Source organism: Eubalaena glacialis, chromosome 10 (assembly GCF_028564815.1).
Source record: "Eubalaena glacialis isolate mEubGla1 chromosome 10, mEubGla1.1.hap2.+ XY, whole genome shotgun sequence".
Lineage (NCBI taxonomy): Eukaryota > Metazoa > Chordata > Mammalia > Artiodactyla > Balaenidae > Eubalaena > Eubalaena glacialis.
This window is the reverse complement of record NC_083725.1, coordinates 111,316,693-111,334,757: the sequence shown is the minus strand read 5'-3', so window position 1 is coordinate 111,334,757 and position 18,065 is coordinate 111,316,693. Positions and strand designations below refer to the sequence as shown.

The 18,065-nt window shown below is 43.7% G+C and overlaps 2 protein-coding genes across 2 annotated transcripts; both read right to left on the bottom strand.

Annotated features, from left to right (window-relative positions):
• Nucleotides 1–377: 377 nt before the first annotated feature.
• Nucleotides 378–1,315, bottom strand: LOC133099954 (olfactory receptor 10V1-like). The gene is given in 2 exon segments (XM_061203779.1): nt 378–619; nt 622–1,315. Coding segments are annotated over 2 exon segments (936 nt in total).
• A 15,381-nt stretch (nt 1,316–16,696) lies between these two features.
• Nucleotides 16,697–17,630, bottom strand: LOC133099953 (olfactory receptor 10V1-like). Its single transcript, XM_061203778.1, is given in 2 exon segments — nt 16,697–17,476; nt 17,478–17,630. Coding segments are annotated over 2 exon segments (933 nt in total).
• Nucleotides 17,631–18,065: the final 435 nt, after the last annotated feature.

Here is an 18,065-nt window from a genome sequence, read left to right as displayed (position 1 = left end):
CAGCGATTAAGACTCCATGCTTCCACTGCAGGGGGCGCAGGTTCAATCCCTGGTTGGGGAAATAAGACCCCACATGCCCTGCGGCAAAATAATAATAATAATAAATAGAAGTCACAAAGTATTTCCACTTAATATATCTTTTGATCATCATAACTATCCCAAAATTTAGGTCTTGTGGGCATTTTAATCCCTATTTTAGAGATGAGGAGTCTAAGAATGAGAAAAGGAAAATGACTTTTCAAAAATAATATAACCAGGAAGAAGTAACAGTGTAAAACCAATGACCTCTTAGCCCCTGTCTCCCGTCTTTCAGAGAGCATACCCATTCGTCTCTACTCAGCAATGTCACACAGGAACATCCAGGGTGTTTGTTGCGTTTAGGATGACAGGACCCTCATCAATGCTCTCTTCAAAGCATCCTTAAGCTCTCTGTTCCTCATGCTGTAGGTCAAGGGGTTCAGCATAGGGGTGATGAATGTGTAAACCACAGACACTACCTGGCCCCTCTCTGGAGAGTAGCTGGAGCTGGGGCACAGGTAGATGAGGCTCGCACCTCCATCCTGGAGCAGAACCATGGTCAGGTGGGAGGAGCGGGTGGAGAAGGCCTTGTGCCTCCCTCCACAGAGCGGATCTTCAGGATGGCAGCCACGATGGAGACATAGGACACGGTGATAAGTAGGAAGGGGATGGTGAAGACAGTGACACCGACCACAAACAGAGTGGCCTCGTGGACCCGGGTATCTGCACAGGCCAATCTCATAACAGGAAGGACATCACAATAGAACACACCGATTTCTTTGCTCTTACAGAAGGGGAGTTGGAAGATGAGCACAGTCAGCTGCATGGCCAAGATGAACCCCAACACCAGAGAGCCCAGGGCCAGTCGGGCACAAAACCACCAGTTCATCACGAGGGTGTAACGCAAAGGGTGGCAGATGGCCACGAACCTGTCATAGGCCATGACGGCCAGCAGAATGCAGTCAGCGCTGCCCAGGAATATGAAGAAGAACATCTGGGCACCACAGCCAGGCAGGGAGATGAGGGTTTTTTCCATGGACAGGGTGCTTGCCAGAGTCAGAGGGGCAATGGTGGAAGAGTAGCAGATCTCCAGAGCTGCCAAGTTGGCCAGGAAGAAGTACATGGGGGCATGGAGAGAACGGTCAATCCAGATGATGAGAGAAATGGAGAGGTTGCTGCTGATGCTGACCAGGTACATAATCAGGAAGGTCACGAAAATCAGCAGCTGTACCTCGGGGAGTTTGGAGAAGGGGTGGAAGTGGAGGTGAATCATTCCGGTCTGGTTTGCACCCTCCATGGATTCAATGCATCGGGCCAGCTGATGGCACAGGCGCTGCTCCCTGAGGATAGATAAATGTCAGGACACAGGGCTCCTGCTGGATGACCCGTTCAGCTCCTGGCCTCTCCCTTCCTTCCTCAACGAAAACCATCTTTACCTCCAAATTCAGCAACTTACTTCTACAACAGCTTTTTTGTTGTTGTAATCACCCAGAAGTAGCTCCCCACTGAAATCTTTTTTTTTTAATTGTGGTAAAATATACATTACGTAATATTTATCATTTTAACCATGTGTAAGTGTACAATTCAGTGACATTAAATACATTCACAATGTTATATAACCATTACCCCTATCTATACCCAAAACGTTTTTATCATCCCCAGCAAAAACTCTACCCAATAAACTAATGATCTCCTCCACGATCTCCTCCTCCCAGCTCCTAGCAACCTCAATCCTACTTTGTCTCAGTGAACTTGCCTATTCTACGTACCTCATGTAAGTGGAATCATATAGTATTTGTCCTTCGGTGTCTGGCTTATTTCACTAAGCATAATGTTTTCAAGGTCCATCCATGTGGTAGCTTATATCAAAATTATGTTCCTTTTCATGGCTGAATAATATCCCATCGTATGTGTGTATGCCACATTTTGCTATCCATTCATCTGTTCATGGACACTTGGATTGTTTCCACCTTTTGGCTATTGTGAATAATGCTGCTATGAAAATTGGTGTATGAATATCTGTTCAAGTCAGCGATGAAATGTTAACCCACAGTATACTATTCCTAGACCACAAATGTCTACGACCTCATTCCCTTGTCTGGTTGTCATTGACCAACAGTATGACCTTGAACAACTTGCTGAAGCTTTCTGCTTCAATTTCTTCATCTGTGAAGACAACAGTAGGACACAGCAGGTAGGATTGCTGTGAGAAGTAAATGGGTCTGGCCCCTAGGAAACTCTCCATAAATGTTAGCAATCATCATTAATACTATTCTTCTTCCACCTTTTCAAGACCACCTTTGATGCCTCCAGTTCCCCCAAATAAGCCTCCTTTGGGCTTTCCTCCCTGCCCCATCCAACCAAGATCTATGGTCCATCTCTTCCATCAGTCTTTCACCAATACTGTCACTGTCTTTGGCTCCTTGATCTTCTGCCAACTCTGTTACCTTCGGTAATATCCAGCATCTTCATGCCAGGCTGAACATGACTAAAGAAGATCACAAAATTCTGCTGACTGGTGCCACGGTAGGGATAGAGAGGTATTATCAACCCCAGTGCTGTCCCCAAGGCTCTGAGTCAGCTGCTCCTTCGGGTCCCCACCAAGACTGGGGCAAATTTCCCTGGTCTCTTTAAGACCTCTCTTCTGCTACCTCCTCTCTCACCAACAGTAATGACCCAGCCTCCAACTTCACTGAAAAAAATAACAGAAGCTACCTGGAGACAACTCATCATCATGCTCACCAGCTCTAGACCCACAACATTCTCCCTCCATATACCCATAGCAAATCCCCATATGCCTCTCTAAAAGTGTCCCCTCTCCTCTGCAAAGCTGGTGGTCTCAGCCCCTCCTGCTTCCTCTGTGATCTTGCTTCACAATCATTCAGTCTGTTTCCAGTATCTGCCTCTGCTCCCTCATGGCAAAAAGCAACTTCCCTCTACACCTCATGGCAAAAAGCAACTTCCCTTAATCTTATATCATCCTCTAAAGGCTCCCTGTCTCCTTTGCATTTCAACCATTTCCTATTCTTTCTTTAGCACAGTCTGGTTCCGGTCTTACACCCAGAGACCACTCTAATGAAGGTCACCAATGACTTCCAAATTGCTGAATCCAGTGGCTACTTTTTGACTTGATCTCTGTTGCACTGGAGGCTCCCTTTTCCTTGAAATTCCTCACCCAAGGACTCTGTGATGCTATTCTAGCCAAACTTTTTTCCCACCTCTCTGGACACTATGTTTCCATCACTTTTGGAGACTGCTCTTCCTCTTAGTGATACGCAAAGGGAAGGTTTTGTTGGTTAATCTAGGTCTACCCCCCCAGATCCACTCTCCACCTTGCTCTGCCGCCTGGGAGGCTGGTCACTAAGGACTGAATCATCTCAGCTCACTCACCCTGCGGCTTCTGGTTGGATGTGGCCAATGAAGGTACTTGAAGGAAAATAAAGAGTAGCACAAAGGTCTGTAGGGTATCTATCCCTCTCCCCATACACACACCACTACCCCCTTCTCCCTCTACTATGATGGTTCTATGACCACAGCTCTTGTTGTGTAGCCCATCTTCCATGGCTCCAGTTTTTGCTGGGCTCCAGTAACAGTGTTCTCTCACCTTGTCACTTCAGGCCCCAGGATGCAAACAGTTTCCTACCATTGCTAGCCCTGAGTGCCTCACCATCCCTTATAGTGTAACAAGGAAGAATAAATCTGAGTCCATATTGGATCGTTTTCTTTTCGTTTAACCTTTGTTTTCTATTGTTTTTGCTACAAGTTAATCACTAAAGTGTTGCCTATACGCTTAAAGTATACATAATGGCCCATCTCTGGGAACCCTGCCTCCCACGCCTGAGATTAAGCTAAAATACCTTTGTTTAGCTCACAGGAAACATCCTGACCAGGCCCACCCATGAATGGCTGCAGGAAAGAAGAAATTAACACATCTTCTTGGGAACCCGGCTGGAACCAGGAAATATTTGCAACAATTTATTGCCTTTTTTACTTTATCACCTCATCTTCCCCTCTTTGTTCTATAGAAGAAACTAGCATCCAAACCCTAGCAAGATGGTTCTTTGGGACACGAGTCCACCATCTTCTCAGTCTGCTGGCTTTCTGAATAAAGTCACTGTTCCTTGCCCCAACAACTCGTCTCTCGATTTATTGTCCTGTCTTGCGGTGAACAGTCCGAGCTTGGACTTGGTAACAGTAAGTGCCCTTAATTCTGCCCTCACTTCTATAAATGGTCCCAAAATTAAATGCCAAGTCTTGTCCATATGACTAGCATAGAGAACGTTTTAACAGATGATTGTTGAATGCATAAAGGAAAAGAATCTTATTATTTTAATTTATTTTAGAATCTCTTTATCCAGTTTTCTTTCTGCTGCCCATGATCGGTAGGAAAGAATTTCAGGGCAAGTGTACATGGTATCCAAAACAACATACCCTGACTACACACACACACCAACACATCATATCTACTGTAGAAACAAAAACTGACACTTGGCCTTGCGTCCAATGATTAAGTGTCAATACTTCACATGCCACAGTAAGTGGGGTGGGGGGGACACTTTGCACCCTGAGTTAAACCAAAACTAACAGGATCACCTGACTGGTTTTGTCACCCCCCCCCCAAAGAATGTAGTTTTGCTTACTTTTGCTGTGCTGATGTCTGAAGATATATCACAACCTTTATGAATATGATAATCATGTAAGGACATTGTTGTTTTCCACCACAAACAGAATAATGCAACCTTAGTATTCTTGCTGATTTGCAATTTTTCCCTTTGAATATTTGTTGTGGTTTTTATTCTGGCAGGCCGGTACTTTTAAAGTCTGGCTCCCTGCATGTTTTGCAAGTTTTTCTTTCCTTTTCTAAATGCTTCTGCCTCTGTACTGTCATCTGTTGGGCACAGCCTTGTGTGGGGTAAGAGGGTTGGAAGATGGGTGGAATCATAGTGGGAAATTTTTCACTTGGAAGTTTCTAAGACTATTATTCCTTGAGAATTTTAATTCCTTTTCTAGGAGCAGCATTGGAGCACACACCTGCCTGTCTCTCTTCCTACTTTGGGTAAAGGCGACCAACACACCCTCTACCCCAAATAATCTTCGTGAATTAGACGTTAAGGGGACAAGTCGGGCACAAAAAAGAGAACTATTATCTATAACCAGGGATCTCACCACTCCTTTAATGATGTGTTTGCCTCTGAGATCACTTGTGTATCTCTGTCCCCTCCTCATCTCCATGAGGGCAGGGACTGATTGGATTCTGTTCTTCACTAATACCCAGGACCTAGCACAATACTGGGTACCATGTAACTCTGTATTGACATGAACACTGGAGAGATACTGAGGTTCTATCAATGTCAACGACTGCTACCCAGTACTTTTGAAGTAGAAGTAATAATCTTCAGTTTAGTACTCTGATGCTAAAAGAGCATATCCCTTCTAGAAAGAAAATCAGCAATTTTCAAGAAATTATATGTGTTGAATCACTACCCTCACATTGAAGGATCTGTCCTGAGGTAATAGTCTGGAATATGGAGCCAAATACATAAAGATATGTGCAGTGTGCTTTGATAATAATTTTTATAAGGAAACAAAACAAATACTTAACAAGAGGTGACATTCTAGTCACTTGAGGTGTATTAATATGATGAACTGTTGTATTGACATTAAAATTGTTATAATTATAAGGTTTAATACAGTGAGAAAGTGCTTACAATATCATGTTAAATGAAGAAAATGAAAAGGCAACATTGCACACGGAACATGACACCAATTCTGCTACCAGTCTAAAAGGAAACAATAAACTCTCAATGGTGTTTTAGAGAAAAATGGGAGATGACTATTTTCTTCATGCTTTTCTCCATTTTTTCAAACTTTCTGTGAAGAATATGTGTTTATTTTTAACATTAAAAATGTTATTGCTTTTTTAAATTCCCATTTGAAAGGCAAGGACACTGAAGTACATAACATAATAGTTATACAACCAGGAATTGTCAGAACGAGGATTAACACCTAAATATAGCCACAAAATCTGCACACTTGCCAATGATGTTGTCCAAGATTGTTCTAATCTAGTTATTTATTCATGTGCTTGTTCATTTCCAGACATACCACAACCTTGACTTGGGCTGAGTTAGTTGTTAAGTAGTTAACCTTCCTTCCTTCCTTCCTACCTTCCTTTCTTCCTTTCTTCTTCCTTCCCTTTCTTTTCCATCCCTTCCCTTTTCTTTCTTCCTACTTTCCTTTCCCTCTCTCTTTTTTTTCTTTACCTTCATCTCTTTTTAAAGTCAACCTTTCAGATTTAGCTCATCATTCTAGCCCATTGAGATCTTATGGAGAATTACAATTCTTTACTTGAACAAATAATCAATTTCTCCCCATTGTCATCTACAAATTTAATGAACATGCTTCCCAAAGCTATAACTGTGCATTAGACCATAGCTCAAGGAAGCCACATCCCTCAAGCATACTGCCCTTAATATCCCTCAAAATTTTCTTCAGAATATCAGTCAGTTTTCAAATCAGTTTAAAAATACAAGGCTCTCTGTGTGGAATATCTCTGGAACACTTAAAAACTATAGTGAATTCCACTGCAACAAACAATCACATTGTTTATACAATGGATGTTCAACATACCTGGGATAAAGACTCACCTGACTTCTCAATGCATTCCCCACACCCTCACCCAGACACATACATTTCTCTCTTAATGAACACACATAAGTCATCCTACTTGTCTGTGAGAGCTACATAATTCATTTCCCTCTTTGCCTTAGCTGCTAGGAAGCCCAAAACTAAGTTTTATATTCAATCGCTTAGCATATCTCAGCCCCAATATCTTCATTTCTATTTAACTTTTGTCTTTTATACTGCCTTTTATAAGTTGATCTTGATCTCATTGTAGCTAGGGTTTTACTGTAAGGCACTCTATTTTTAGGAGCATTCAAAGAATAATAAATATATTATACAAATAAAAAATTATTCTTGCCTTTTGTGTCTTCATCCAAGGCATTGATGAGTGAGTGAGAAATCTCTCCCCTCTTCACTCCCAAGTATACTCCTCCTCTGGGGTCTTCTCAATGGGATAAAAATAACAATACTGTGAGCTTTGGTTGTGGTTAAACGTTCTCTTCCACTGTCTGCTTTATCCTGCCTTTGCTATTGCACAGTTCCTTGCTACGTGAATCAGGAAACGCCAGACCTCTTCTTACCCAGGAACTATAAACCCTCAGTAACACTGCATCCTCTTTGATGAGTCTCTTTTGTGGCACCAGCACTGCCTCCAAAGACATGGCATTCTTCACACAGAGAGCCCTTCCTTTTCCGTAAAGACCTTTGCATACTCATCTACCTTCTCCCCTCACTGAGTGTAATTAATAGGACTGTTCATGCATTCACTTATTTGACAAGAATTTATCTAGCAGCTACTATCAACTAGGCATTGGGTGTGTAACTTGAAAACCGAGCAGATTACACTATGCTTTCTGGGTGTCCCAACAAAGCATGTAGTCCTCTTTGAACAACTCTCTCATACCCGTCTCAGACAACCTAGGAAATGGGACACATTTCTGTCTCTCTAGGGAGAGACAGAGTTCCTTCTCTCACCCTCAGCAGTGGAGTGTCTTTTGAAGATCTGCTTGTTGTTAGTATATTTGACTTCAACAGTGTCACATCATTAGCTCCAGGAGGTTAAACTAATGTTCCAATTCATTTGTATCTCCACATGAGGAAGCCCCTCACAGGATCAGGAAAGCCCAAGGTCAGTAGGGTTCATTGGTTCATTCCCCAGGGTCTAGACCACACAACAACTCAATCAGCCTGGTCTTCCCTTACCCTCCTTACCTTCTGCCTAGAGAGGCTGGCAGCCACATCCTTCCCTGAGGCTGAGTGAAGCCCAAGGTGGAATCCTCTTCTTAATACCTTGGGAACCATTGAGACTGAATCTCTGAGAAACTACCCAGAGAACTGAGGAAAGCACACATCTAGATACTGTTAATCCTTCCCTGCTGCTACATCTCAAGGGAAGAACGTGGGACTTTAGGATTTGCAGAGTCAGAATTCTGGGTTCTTTCTCAACTCTCACCCCTTCTCATCTCATTTCTGGAGAATTCCCTGCCTACTTTGGTTCAACCAAGCCCCAAGAGGCTATCTTAGCTTTTAACTTGACTATCCCCTGTAGGTCAATATTTGAACACAAACAGGAATTGTTTAAGGACATGATATTCTAAACTGGTCTAATTGCTGCTAGACTTAGCTATATTTTAATTATTGCCTAAATTTTTACTCTCCAAGTTTGAGGTAGTTTAGAAAGACATACAGTTTTTTTTAAATTTATTTATTTTATTTATTCATTTTTGGCTGCATTGGGTCTTCGTTGCTGCACGTGGGCTTTCTCTAGTTGCCGCGAGTGAGGGCTACTCTTCGTGCGGTGTGTGGTCTTATTGCGGTGGCCTCTCTTGTTGTGGAGCATGGGCTCTAGGCGCGCGGGCTTCAGTAGTTGTGGCACACGGGCTCAGTAGTTGTGGCTTGCGTGCTCTAGAGCGCAGGCTCAGTAGTTGTGGCGCATGGGATTAGTTGCTCCGTGGCATGTGGGATCTTCCCGGACCAGGGCTCGAACCCACGTCCCCTGCATTGATTGGCAGGCGGATTCTTAACCACTGCGCCACCAGGGAAGTCCAAGACGTACAGTTTTAATTTATTCAATTAGAGGTACACAAAGTGTACCTAGACAAATTCTACGGATCCTTCAAAACTCAGCCAAGTGTCACCTGTTACATGAAGCCTTATTGTGATACACACACCTTCCCCCACACTCCTCCAAAAACGAAGAATTACTCCCGCTCCATGCTCCATGGTGACTTTGTGCCCACCCCAATTATGGCATTTATCACTCTGCATTGTGTTTATACACTCATTTTTCAACCTCTACTAGGATAGGTCCTCAATGCAAGTGACTAGTTCAACTCAGTTCAATTGCATCCCATCACCTAGTATGGAGCTAAGCACCTAATGGATGTCTGGTATTCATTGATTGCAGAATGTTATAGCACTGAGCATTCCTTTATTTATTCACCAATATCATCCAAGACCCTATCACACTCCCTATAAATTATGTGTTTTATACCAGCGGCCGCTAGTGCTTTTGCTCAAGGCCATTATAAAATGTAGAAACAAAATTTTTTCAAAGTTTGGCCATTCACGAACAACCTTCATGATTTATGTTTTATCTAACTTATCAGTATAATTTACTTAATGTTTTTCTTGACTTAAATTCAGCTCACTCACTTTTTAAAAAAAATTTATTAGGGCTTCCCTGGTGGTGCAGTGGTTGAGAATCTGCCTGCTAATGCAGGGGACACGGGTTTGAGCCCTGGTCTGGGAAGATCCCACATGCCGCGGAGCAACTAGGCCCGTGAGCCACAACTACTGAGCCTGCGCGTCTGGAGCCTGTGCTCCGCAACAAGAGAGGCCACGATAGTGAGAGGCCCGCGCACCGTGATGAAGAGTGGCTCCTGCTTGCCGCAACTAGAGAAAGCCCTCGCACAGAAACAAAGACCCAATGCAGCCAAAATAAATAAATAAATAAATAAAATTAATTAATTAATTAAAAAATTTTATTTATTTTTGGCTGCGTTGGGTCTTCATTGCGGTGTGCAGGCTTATCACTGCAGTGGCTTCTCTTGTTGCGGAGCACGGGCTCTAGGCACATGGGCTTCAGTAGTTGTGGCGTGAGGGCTCAGTAGTTGTGGCTCACGGGCTCAGTAGTTGTGGCTCGCAGGCTCTAGAGCGCAGGCTCAGTAGTTGTGGCACACGGGCTTAGCTGCTCCGCGGCATGTGGGATCTTCCCGGACCAGGGCTCAAACCCGTGTCCCCTGCATTGGCAGGCGGATTCTTAACCACTGCACCACCAGGGAAGTCCTTCACTCACTTTTTTTTTTTAATGTAACAGCATCATTGTACTGGCTATATTTTTTATCCCTCACTTTTAAATAAATACAAAAAAAAGGTTTAAATGCTCATGTACGTATCACCAAAAACTTTCATCTCAAGGACAAGTAGCTCTGAAAACTCTGGAAATATTGTTGAAATGAAGGCCTACAGGTGTATGTGTGTGAGAGAGAGAGAGATTGAGAAAGAGAGAGAGAGGGGAGAGAGAGAGAGAGAGAGAGAGAGAGAGAGAGAGAACTTGGCAGGAGTTTGTCAAAGCAATCTTGAAAGAAAAATGCAAAACAATTCCAGAAGAAACAATCACCAGCCACTTGAAAGTCTAATTGTATGTGTACTGAGCTGGGACGTATTTTAGCAAGTATCAGTGGTCCACTCAGAGAAGAACAAACAAAGCCACTCTGTTGCTTTGGAGCAGAGGCTGCCAGCTGCTGACCCACACGCTACACATAGGCGGTGGATGGCTTTTCAGACACTTTGTGTTCAGCAGTTTTGTTACACTGCTCAACACTTCAGAATGCTATATAACAGAACAGCTGCCGTGCTGGGGCTGGAACTCACTTTATTTGGAGTCTAGACCCTTTCCACTGCAGCCAGAGCCACAGTCATCTCTGAGTGACACCGCAGGCCGTATCTGGCAGTCTACTTTTTAATTCTAGCCACACAAAATTTTTTTAACCTTTCTTCTTTAAGTTCTCCATTTTTGCCTCCCAGTTCCATTTCTCCCTCTCTCCATTTCTTTTGCCTTTCTTTCTCTTCTTTTTTTCCTAGTCCCCTATGATTTTCTATTTGCTGAATTTAATGTGCCTATACCTTACAGGTGCTAAGTAATTATTCATGTTTAAAAGGCTGCAAGGAGAAAAATCTACTGACTCTGAAACCATGCCCCATAGGGTTAACAGAAATTGGTGACTAACAGAAATTCTTGAACTTGTCTTAAAGCTTGCTAATAACCCCTCTGCCTGGTGCCTGCCTTCACTGAGCAAGTTCACCTTAATTATTTTGTTGCAGATTGCATACCCTCCAAGCTTCTCATAGCCTAAACAGTAAGATGTTTGCCCTAGGAACTTGGAGTCAGCTGTGTGTAGTTCTACTTCTAGCTGGCTAAGACCGGTTGGGACCACTGACCCTAAAACTGGGCCTGTGCAGGTGTCTAATGACCTTTTAACATCAGAAAGCCAAAAACTCCACCCTCAGATCATGCTTAACACCACCATTTTGAACACACATCCCATGAAGAAGCATGTAACTCAGATATGCCTGCGCAGAACACCAATTACCTCACCTTTTCCCTACCTCAAATTGCCTTTCCCCATGTCTAAGACCACCTTGGTTCTTTTCTTTTTTTTTTTTTTTTTGGCTGTGTTGGGTCTTCATTGCTGCACGGGGGCTTTCTCCTGTTGCGGCGAGCGGGGGCTACTCTTCGTGGCGGTGCGCGGGCTTCTCTTGTTGCGGAGCATGGGCTCTAGGTGCTTGGGCTTCAGTAGTTGTGGCACGCGGGCTCTAGAGCGCAGGCTCAGTAGTTGTGGTGCACGGGATTAGTTGCTCCGCGGCATGTGGGATCTTCCCGGATCAGGGCTCGAACCCGTGTCCCCTGCATTGGCAGGCGGGTTCCTAACTACTGCATTACCAGGGAAGTCTACCTTGGTTTTTTATCCCATAAATATCTCAGGCCCCTGGGCTTCAGGGAGATGGACCTGAGACTGGTTTTCCTGTCTCATCTCCTTTCTTGGCTGTCTTGTGAATTAACCTTTTCTTTGCTGCAAATCTTGGCGTCTCAGTGTTTTGACTGGCTGCATGTCAAGCAAACAACCTGGTTCGGTAACAACTCCTTAGTGACACTAGCTTTTCGTCATATTCTGATCCTTCTTCTAGAATCAGACTCCACGGAGTTTAGATGAGAAAATGACTGTACCCAGTGAGGCCACGAAGCTATTTCTATGACCAATGTATCATTTTCTCCCAGGATGCTCTCTCCACGTTCCCCACTGGTTCACTGAGTCTTTCCCGCTGTTACCGAACCAAAACTTGGGTCCGCTCGCCCACACACAGTAAAGCCAATCTACTGACACCAGGTTGTGGTGAAGGAAAGTGCAATGCTTACTGTAAGGCACCATACAAGGAGCCCAGGACAGCTAATGCTCAAAAAGCCAAACTCCCCGATGGGTTTCAGCAAAGCCATTTTAAAGGCAAGGTGAGGGAGGGGAGTCCCAGGGTATGTGATCAGCTCGTGCACAATTCTCTGATTGGTTGATGGTGAGGTAACAAGGCAGAGTCACAGGGGTTAAACATTATTAATCCACGAAGACATGAGGCTACGTGCTCATGGTCATCAAGTAGTTAATTTCTTCCATTTGGTGGTGGTTTTAGCATCTGTAAAAAACTCAGGAAATGTCCATCAGATACTATTATCTAGGTACTTCAGAAAGGAGCTAAAGCAGAGGATATGGGGGAGAGGTCTGCCCTGGGAAGTCCCCCTAGGGTCCTGCTCAGGTACACAGCTGACCCCAACATTCAACCTGCTTCTCCCAAATGCAATTGAAAACCACAGTGGACATAGTTGACAGGTACGTGCAGTGTCTCTGTGGGCTGAAGGGGGCCAGTGAATCCTGCTGTTTCTCAGTGAGGCCTTGACCTTTATCCTGACCCACATCTCACGTCTCCAGGAAGAGGAAGCGGAGATATGCTCCAGCGAAGGCTGTGTGGCCCCAAAGATCTTTTTTTTCCCTAAGAGGAAAGATCAATAGTGGCGAGGTCTGAATGTCACTACAAAAAAATCGTTTCTTCTATTTGTTCTTGAAGTTTTTTTAGTTCTCAGGTCAAACTTATCCGGGTAACAATCAAATCTTAAAATATATATGAAAGGATTTGTGTTTGGTAATGCGAAGAGGGTATGGGTCTAACTGGCTGCATTTTCTTTTTTTTTTTTTTTTTTTTTGATGCAGCAATTTCACTGCCAGGAATTTATTCTACAGATTTACAAGTATGCAAAGATTTGTGGACAGGGACACTCATTGCAGCATTATTTATCACAGTAAAACAAATGCCCAAGGGGTGGGATAGGGAGGGTGGGAGGGAGACGCAAGAGGGAGGAGAAACGGGAACACATGTACATGTATAGCTGATTCACCTTGTTATGCAGCAGAAACCAACACACCATTGCAAAGCAACTATACTCCAATAAAGATGTTTTAAAAAAAAATGCCCATCAACAGGGGGACCAATTGAGTAAAATCAATACTCTGCATCTATTAAAAAGAATGAGGTAGATCTATACGTGCTGATATAAAAAGATGTACAAGATACATTAAATGAGGAAAAGGGCAGAAGAGCCTTGTAACACTATCCCATTTGTGGATTTTTGAAGGAAATTGACTATACCTATATCTGTACTGTAATAGAAAATCTCTGGAAAGATATACACAACAAGAAACTGTGAATGGTGGTTACCACTGGGGGAAGCTTTATTTTTTATTTTGCATTTTTCTCTACTGCTTTGAATTTCTTTTCATGAACATGTATTATTTTTAAAATGTAAAAGAAAACATTTAAAGAAGGAATAAGGGACCAATGAAAGGTAACGTATCAAAAATTAAAGAAGAAATTTCTCAAATTTACCATTAGAAGGCAAATTCAGCAATAGGACCTGAGGTCAGTAAGACATGGTAGCTCACTGGTGAACCCTTCCTGACCCAGCTGACTTGGCAGTATGAACATGCTGCCCTCCCTCATTCAATTTGCTCACCTGTTTTACTTCCTCACAGCCTGGTGTCTGTTGCAACAGACTCATTTCGTCAAGACGCTGCTTGAGTAAAATAGTGTTTGCGAAAGCGCTTCTGGAAAGACATGCTTGCCAATCAGGTTCTCATAGTTTTAGGTTTATTCCCTAAAATCAAGTTAGAACATCAGAGAGCTGTGTTCTTATTTGACTGTGATCATTCCTTCCAGAACTGTGTTAAGTGACTTGAACGTCAGTGTCACTCCATCCATTTACATTGAGAATTAGCCCTAGAAAATTCATTTCAAATTTACTATATGTTATACTGGTTAAGGTCACAGGCTCTGGAATGAAACTGTGCCAGCACTTACTGCCTGTGTGATCTTGGGAAGATGACTTAACCTCTCAGAACTTCAGTTCTTTATGTGTAAAATGGGGATAATAATGGTACCTATCTCCTAAGACTTTGTGGGATTCAAGTAAGTTAATGTGTACTAAGCACCTAAAACAATATCTGACTCATACTTCAGGGCTCAATAAATGACAGCTAGTGTTATTATTATAATTGTTGGTATGTTGTTAAATGTGCTGTATTCTCTTTTGAAAAGCAGTAAGAAAAGATTCTTTTACATCTGAGATTTAACCCCCAAAATGTGTTAAATTTCTCCCTATGTCTAGAAATTATATGACCTGTGAAGCTCTCAAATTTAATTGTATTTTATTTTTTACTTTGCCTACTAGGAAGCTCAGATACCTGTAGGTGACCACTATTATAAACTGCAGAGAAGCACATGGTTTACATTTCTTTTTGTTCGTTTGTTTGTTTTTGTTTTTATTTTTGGCTGCGTTGGGTCTTCGTTGCTGTGTGCGGGCTTTCTCTAGTTGCAGCGATCAGGGGCTACTCTTCGTTGCAGTGTGCGGACTTTTCATTGTCATGGCTTCTAGGCGCACAGGCTTCAGTATTGTGGTGCGCAGGCTTCAGTAGTTGTGGCACGCGGGCTCAGTAGTTGTGGCACATGGGCTTAGCTGCTCCGCAGCATGCGGGATCCTCCTGGGCCAGGGCTCGAACCCGTGTTCCCTGCACTGGCAGGCTGACTCCCAACCACTGCACCACCAGGGAAGCCCATGGTTTACGTTTCTGCATAGAAATCTTACTACTATATTCTTCCTGAAGTTTGCCTTCACCCTGATCTTCTTGACTATGTGGGGTTTTTTTGTTTTGTTTTGTTTTTGTTTTTTTTATTTTTGGCTGCGCTGGGTCTTTGTAGCTGCACGTGGGCTTTCTCTAGTTGAGACAAGCGGGAGCTACTCTTCGTTGCGGTGCATGGGCTTCTCATTGTGGTGGCTTCTCTTGTTGCAGAGCACAGGCTCTAGGCACTCCGGCTTCAGTAGTTGCAGCATGTCGGCTCAGTAGTTGTGGTGCACTGGCTTAGTTGCTCCGCTGCATGTGGGATCTTCCAGGACCAGGGATCAAACCCATGTCCCCTGCATTGGCAGGTGGATTCTTAACCACTGGACCACCAGGGAAGTCCTGACAATGTGTTTTTAACTTTTGTATTCAATGTATTTCTAAGCCACTTCACATCTTTTGTATAAGGATATTGGGAATAGAATAAATTAAAAATAGAGAAATAACTTATTAATTTCAACAAATACCATTGTTATCAAAAAATATTTATTGACTCTCCACACTAGCACTATTCAAAATTCTGCATGCTCCTGTACTTCTTAATGTTGCTGCCTGGCCAAGGGTCCCAAGAATTCTTGTCATCAGGTTTTCATACTGTTTTTCCCCTTTTTCCCCTTTCTTGTGTGTAGCACAATCAGATATGGAATAGGGTGGCTTTTATCATGTATTGCATTTGCAACATCAAGAAAAGAATGGGATTCTTTTCTTTTTCTCTTTAAGGATGGTATCTTGGAAGTATCTTTCCCTGCTCTCAGTCCTCCTTCTGGTCCTCTCCACCAATCTCCACGACAGCCCTGCTCATTGGCTAGTGTTGTTTTGGGATTCTCCTGCAAGGATCACAGGAGCCAATCTCCTGCCATGAGAAGCAGATGACTCTACTGAGATAGGCTGGGACCTGGGACCCTTTACCAGAGTGCTTGCCCCTGGACAAACAGCTCCTTGAGCAACAGAGTACAAAGAAACTATAAGGGACTAAAAATAACTGCAAGCATGCACAGTTGGGGCAATTATGAACAACAGGATACAAAAAGGCCACAAACCAACTGCCACTTCTGAGGTGCTGGGAGCAAAACCAGGGTATTGCGCATGATCCATGGGCACGGCACTGCCAAGTGGGTGGAAAGACCACCTAAGCTACACCTCCTGCCCAACCCACGGACCTGCCCCCCCTTGTTAGCGCATTTAAGGACCCAAGCAGCTCCTTTCTGGAGCAAGCAAGGGCACCTGTTACTTATTTTCTCTCCCTCATGCTGCAGCACAAGCCCCAATAAAGACTTGCCTGAAATTCTCGTCTGGCCTCTTATCAATTTCTATTGATTAAAGAGTACAAGGGCCTGGGTCAGTAACACTACTGTTACAAAGAAGAACAAACCTGACTCCATATTGAATCTATTCCTTTAGTTCTAAACTCTGTGCTCTGTTGCCTGTGCTTAGTCATGCTGGCTCTGCACCTTTGTAAGAGAATGTTACCTATAGCCTGAACTATACATGATGGCCCATTCTCAAAACATCTACTTTATCAACTGCTGTCATCATCTTATCCATCCATTCAATCATTCTCTTCTTCACTGACATTCCTGTGCTAGTCCTTATTCTAAGCACTATGGTGAGAGAGGAGGCTGGTTTTGTAGGCAATCCAGGGTTTCATCATTGGAATCTAATACAAAGTGGATGAATTAGTACTGATTAGCATTTCACAGGCGAGACAGCCATGGGACAGTCATCTCTCCGCTCCTTCCTTTTTCCTTTTGAGCTTCCTGTCCTTCAGATCATGTCCCTACTTCTGATTTGAGGAATATTTTTTCTAAGAAGGAATACTTCCGGCTCCCTGATCAAGTACATTCTTGCCATTGTCTCCTCACTGCATTAGTCACTTCTTGATTCCTTATGCTATAGACCAAGGGGTTCAGCACTGGTGAGAAAAAGTTGTAGACAACAGACACTGCCTGGCCTTCTTCTGGGGAGTAGCTGGAGCTGGGACAAAGGTAGGTAAGGGTACAACACCCATACTGCAGGAGAACCACCATGAGGTGGGAGGAACAAGTGGAGAAGGCCCGGCGCTTTCCCTGGGCTGAATCCATCCTCAAGATGGTGGCCACAATGCAGCCATAGGAGAGGCAGATAAGGAGCAAGGGAATGGCCACAGCGGCCACACTGATGGCATAGAGAGCTGCCTCGTGCCTGTGGGTGTCTGCACAGGCCAGGCGCATAACGGCAGGCGTGTCACAGAAGAAGTGATAGATTTCATTGTGGCCACAGAATGAAAGGTGGCAGATCAGAATGGTCAAAGGCAGCACCAACAGGAATCCCAGATCTAAAGAACCTAAAGTCATCTGCCCACAGAGCTGCCAACTCATGATGAGGTTGTAATGCAATGGATGACAGACTTCCATGTACCCGTCGTAGGCCATGACAGCAAGAAGGACACAGTCAGATTCCCCAAGAAGGATGGAGAAGAACATCTGGGCTCCACAGCCAGGGACAGAGATAAGCATCCTCCCCATGGAAAGGACGCCAGCCAGAGTCAAGGGAGCAAGGTTGGTGGAGTAGCCAATCTCCAGCATGGCCAGTGCAAAGAGGAAGAAGTACACTGGGGTATGGAGGGAGTGGTCTCCACCAGACCGTGAGCCCAGTGGTGACATTTCCAATGAGGCTTCCTGGGTACAACAGCAAGAAGGCCATGAATATGAGGGACACCACTGCCTGGTCTGTTGAGAAGGGGTGGAGGTGGAAATGGACCGCTCCCGTCTGGTTGTGTTCTTCCATTAGCCCTGGTACCAGGAAGGACATCATGGGCAAAGTGATCCTCCTGTGTCCTTGAGCTTGCCTGTGTCAGAAACACAGTTTGCAATCATTGATTCCTTACCTTCATTGCTTCCTTTGGAGTTCAGTTAAGGTGATCTTGCCTCCTGCACTGCTTAATCTACTAGCTGTGTGACCTTGGAGAAGTTATGGACATCAGCGTTCTCCTTTTAAACATGGGAAGGGTGTGACACACACCTCGGAGAGGTGGTGTCTGAGGGTGCCATGCCCCATGCCAGCCATGCAATAGAACAGTTATCAACAGGGTTTCCTTCCAATTGCATTTTTTCCTTGATCTCCATTCCTCTTTTTTTTTTTTTTAATATTTATTTATTTATTTATTTACTTACTTACTTACTTATTTATTTATTTACTTATTTATTTATTTATTTATTTATG